The 3,638-nt window shown below is 59.6% G+C and overlaps 1 protein-coding gene across 1 annotated transcript in view; it reads left to right on the forward strand.

Annotated features, from left to right (window-relative positions):
* Nucleotides 1-805: 805 nt before the first annotated feature.
* LOC111524111 (mesothelin-like protein) overlaps nt 806-3,638 on the forward strand; it is a 17,061-nt gene continuing 14,228 nt past the window's right edge. The window contains exons 1-3 of the mRNA XM_026447537.2: nt 806-911; nt 1,818-1,938; nt 3,464-3,584. Coding sequence (XP_026303322.1) covers nt 806-911; nt 1,818-1,938; nt 3,464-3,584 — 348 coding nt within the window. The remainder of the gene's footprint in view (nt 912-1,817; nt 1,939-3,463; nt 3,585-3,638) is intronic.

A 3,638-nucleotide genomic window follows, 5' to 3' on the forward strand; every position in this document is an offset into this window, starting at 1 on the left:
GAGGGAGGCCCCGCCCACCCCCCACCACCCAAGGAACAAGGGCAACAGCGTGAGACACCGTCACAAAAAAAAAAAAAAAAGAAAGGCCCAGGGTTTCACCGGCTCCTCGTCCCTCTGCTGCACTTTACTGTTTATGGGATCCTTCCCCCTTGAAGGTGGGAGAGCCGCAGCTCTGGCCCCACCGCCCTGGGTGAGCCTGGACTGCATCCTCCCTCGCCACACCCCAGGGGGTGGGAGGCAGTGTGGGGCCAGCCTGTGCGTCTCACCTGTGTCTCGCCTGTGTCACGCCTCTCCAGCTAGTCCTGGACCCACTGCCCGTGGCCCCAGCACCTTCCTGCCCTGGAACGTCTCAGCCAGGATGACCAGCGCACGCCGCCGCACAGACGTGGGCCCCAGAGTGGGTGAGACAAGACTCCATGCAGAAGAGGGGCCTCCAGAGTGCCAGGCCCACGTGGCAAAACCATCCCGCAGATGTGGGAGTGCCCAGGGCCCTGGCCACCCCATTTTCCTGAGCCAGTGTCTGTCCCAAGCCAAGGAAGGAGGAGGTGGGCCCTGCCCAGCAGCAGCCAGCCAGGGCCGGGGCTGCCAGGGCACAGTGAGCCCAGCCCACCCCAGCAGGCATGGGGGTCCTGGGAGGGTGAGGCAGGGCAGGCAAGCTTGGCTAGAAGGGGCCACTCCTGGCCCAGGCAGCTGCGCGTGGCTTCTGGGGAAATCCGGGGGGGGTGAGTGGAGACATCGTTCTCCTGGGCAGCCCGGGCACAGGCAGGGCCAGGCTCTAAGGCCAGGGTGGGGAGGGACCCTGGCCATGCCCATGGCTGCCCAGTGCCTCACCTTCCCTGAGAGGGGTGGGCCAGGCCCCAGCAGCCCAGGAGGCCGTGGGCAGATCTGTGTGGGCTGTGGCGACCCCTGCTGTACGCCTGCTGGAGAAGAGACTTCACCACATGGTCTCCCCAGGGCCAGCAAGATAAGGGGGCTCCCCTGCACCCAAACCCCCTTCCTGGGCTGGGTTTCCAAAGCAGGAACATGGGCTGGGCCCCCAGTTCCTGCTAGGAGGCCCTGCTGTGACCCCCCACTGCAGAACTGAGAACTGAGCAGCTGGGGCCCTTGAAGGTGGCTTCTGCCCCCACACCTCCTCTGTCTTGGGGGTCTCAGGGCTCCACTGTGACGACACAGAGCCACGGGGCATCTGGCTAGAGGGAGAAGGAGCTCACACATATGCACCTGCCATCTCACACGTGTGCAACATGGGTGCGCATGTGCACACGCCACCAGAGTCATGTATACAACTGTCACCTACCCGTGCACTGTCACCTACACATGCACGTCACCTACCCTACACACCATCACCTACCCGTGCACTGTCACCTACCCGTGCACACTGTCACCTACACATGCACAGTCACCTACATGTGCACACCGTCACTACCTGTGCGTGCTTGCACGTGTCCACAGCCTCACGCGTGTGCTACCTGTGCACACTGTCACCTACCCGTGCACAGTCACCTACCCGTGCACACCGTCACCTATCCGTGCACAGTCACCTACCCGTGCACACTGTCACCCACGCGTGCACACTGTCACCTACCTGTGCGTGCCTACACACGTCCACAGCCTCACGCCTGTGCATACACCACCAGACACGCCCCGCACTCAGGCCCAGGCTGTGCACAGGTGGCCAGTGCTGTGGGGCTCCAGAAGTTCCTCTGCGTCCTCTGGTCTCAAGGAGGCCCCCATGGTGGGGGTCACAGGCCCACCCTGGAGCCCGGATGCCCCGGCCCCTGCTCCCACCAGGACCCTCACAGCCCGCCTTATTCCAGGTGCCCTGCAGAGCTCAGGCCTCACCCTTCTCCTGTCCCTCGCCGTCCACTGCTCTGGGCCCCAGGCCAAGGCTCTTTCCCCAGGAGGGCTGGATGCCAGTGGGGCCAACCTGTGGGCCAGGTGAGTGCAGCCCTCTTGCAGTGGGGGTTTGCTTCTCGGTTGGGCTGGGGGAGGGGTCTGACTAGGGGATGGGGAGGGGTCTGGGGGTGGCCGCCGGCTGTCTGCTGCTGAGGCTGTCATCTCCTGCTCCACCCTGGGGGGCCCTGAGATGACTCAGTGTCCAGCTTTGGACCTACACGGCCGGGTGTGGGTCCCTCGGCCACCGCCGAGGCCTCAACCATCAGGCCCAGCCACGTCTGCCCACCCCAGAGAACACTCTGTGGTTTCCCCGCACTGCCTGGAGCCTCGTGCTGGGCTCAGCCCTCCTCCCCGTCCTTCAGAGTAGGTGACAGTGACAGGCTGGTCAGTTGACTAACCAGGGCATCTGTGAGGCAGGGCTGGGGTCCTGAGTGGCACAAGGCCCGCTCTGTGTTCGACTGGATTAGAGTCACACCATAAGGAAGGCTGGGGAGACGGCCTCCCCAGGGCTGCCCAACAGGTGCAGAAGCCTTGGGTGGGGGTGCCTCTTCCTCAGGTGCCTCAGCAGCCAGCAGGGGTGGTCAGGGAGCAGCCTGAGCTCCTGGCCGGCTGGGACCCAGCCTCAGGAGGAAGTGCTCCCCAGGGTCTGGGTAGGGGCCACACCTGAAGCCCTGCATGCAGCCGAGAGCCTGGCCCCACAGGTGCTCTGGAGAGAATGAGTGAATGAGTGAGTGAATGAGTGAATGAGTGAAAATGAGGGAATGAGTGAAAATGAGTGAGTGAATGAGTGAATGAGTGAGTGAAAATGAGTGAATGAGTGAATGAGTGAAAAATCAGTGAATAAATGAGTGAATGAGAGAGTGAAGAAATGAGTGAATGAGTGAATGAGTGAAAAATGAGTGAGTGAGTGATAATGAGTGAATAAATGAGTGAATGAGAGAGTGAATGAATGCGTGAAAAATGAGTGAATGAGTAAAGAGTGATAATGAGTGAATGAGTGAATGAGTGAGTGAAAATGAGTGAGTGAAAATGAGTGAGAGAAAGTGAAAAATGAGTGAATGAGTGAAAATGAGTGAATAAATGAGAGAGTGAATGAATGAGTGAAAAATGACTGAATGAGTAAAGAGGGAGTGAATGAATGAGTGAATGAGTGAGTGAAAATGAGTGAAAATGAGTGAATGAGTGAGTGAAAATGAGTGAGTGAATGAATAAATGAGCGAAAATGAATGAGTGAATGAGTGAGTGAATGAGTGAGTGAAAATGAGTGAGTGAATGAGTTAATGAATGAATGAGTGAATGAGTGAAAAGAGTGAGTGAAAATGAATGAGTGAATTAGTGAAAATGAGTGAATGAGTGAAAATGAGTGAGTGAATGAGTCAGTGAAGCAGAATCTTGCCTGTCGGGGGCACCACCTCCCGCTCTCCCTCCCTCAGTGCTGGGGGGCAGTGGAGTCGGACCTTGGTCCTGCAGGCTGCGTGCAGCCCGTGCCCTTCTGCTGGGCAGCCGTGCTCAACTGCTTCCACCCCTCCCGGACCCTCCCTGCCACTGTCTCCTCCTCTCTACCCAGTGCCAACTGCTCCCTGCTGCAAGGCTTCTGGTGCCAGCCGGCCGGTCAGCTGCCCTGGGACCAGCTCTCAGCCCTAATCCAGAGGCTGGCCTTGCTGCAGGTCCCCCTCCAGGCCTGGCAGGTGAGCAGGGAAGGAGTGCGGGTGGGTGGGTGGGTGGGCCAGGCTCTGAGGGAC

Source organism: Piliocolobus tephrosceles, chromosome 17, assembly GCF_002776525.5.
Source record: "Piliocolobus tephrosceles isolate RC106 chromosome 17, ASM277652v3, whole genome shotgun sequence".
Taxonomy (NCBI): Eukaryota; Metazoa; Chordata; class Mammalia; order Primates; family Cercopithecidae; genus Piliocolobus; species Piliocolobus tephrosceles.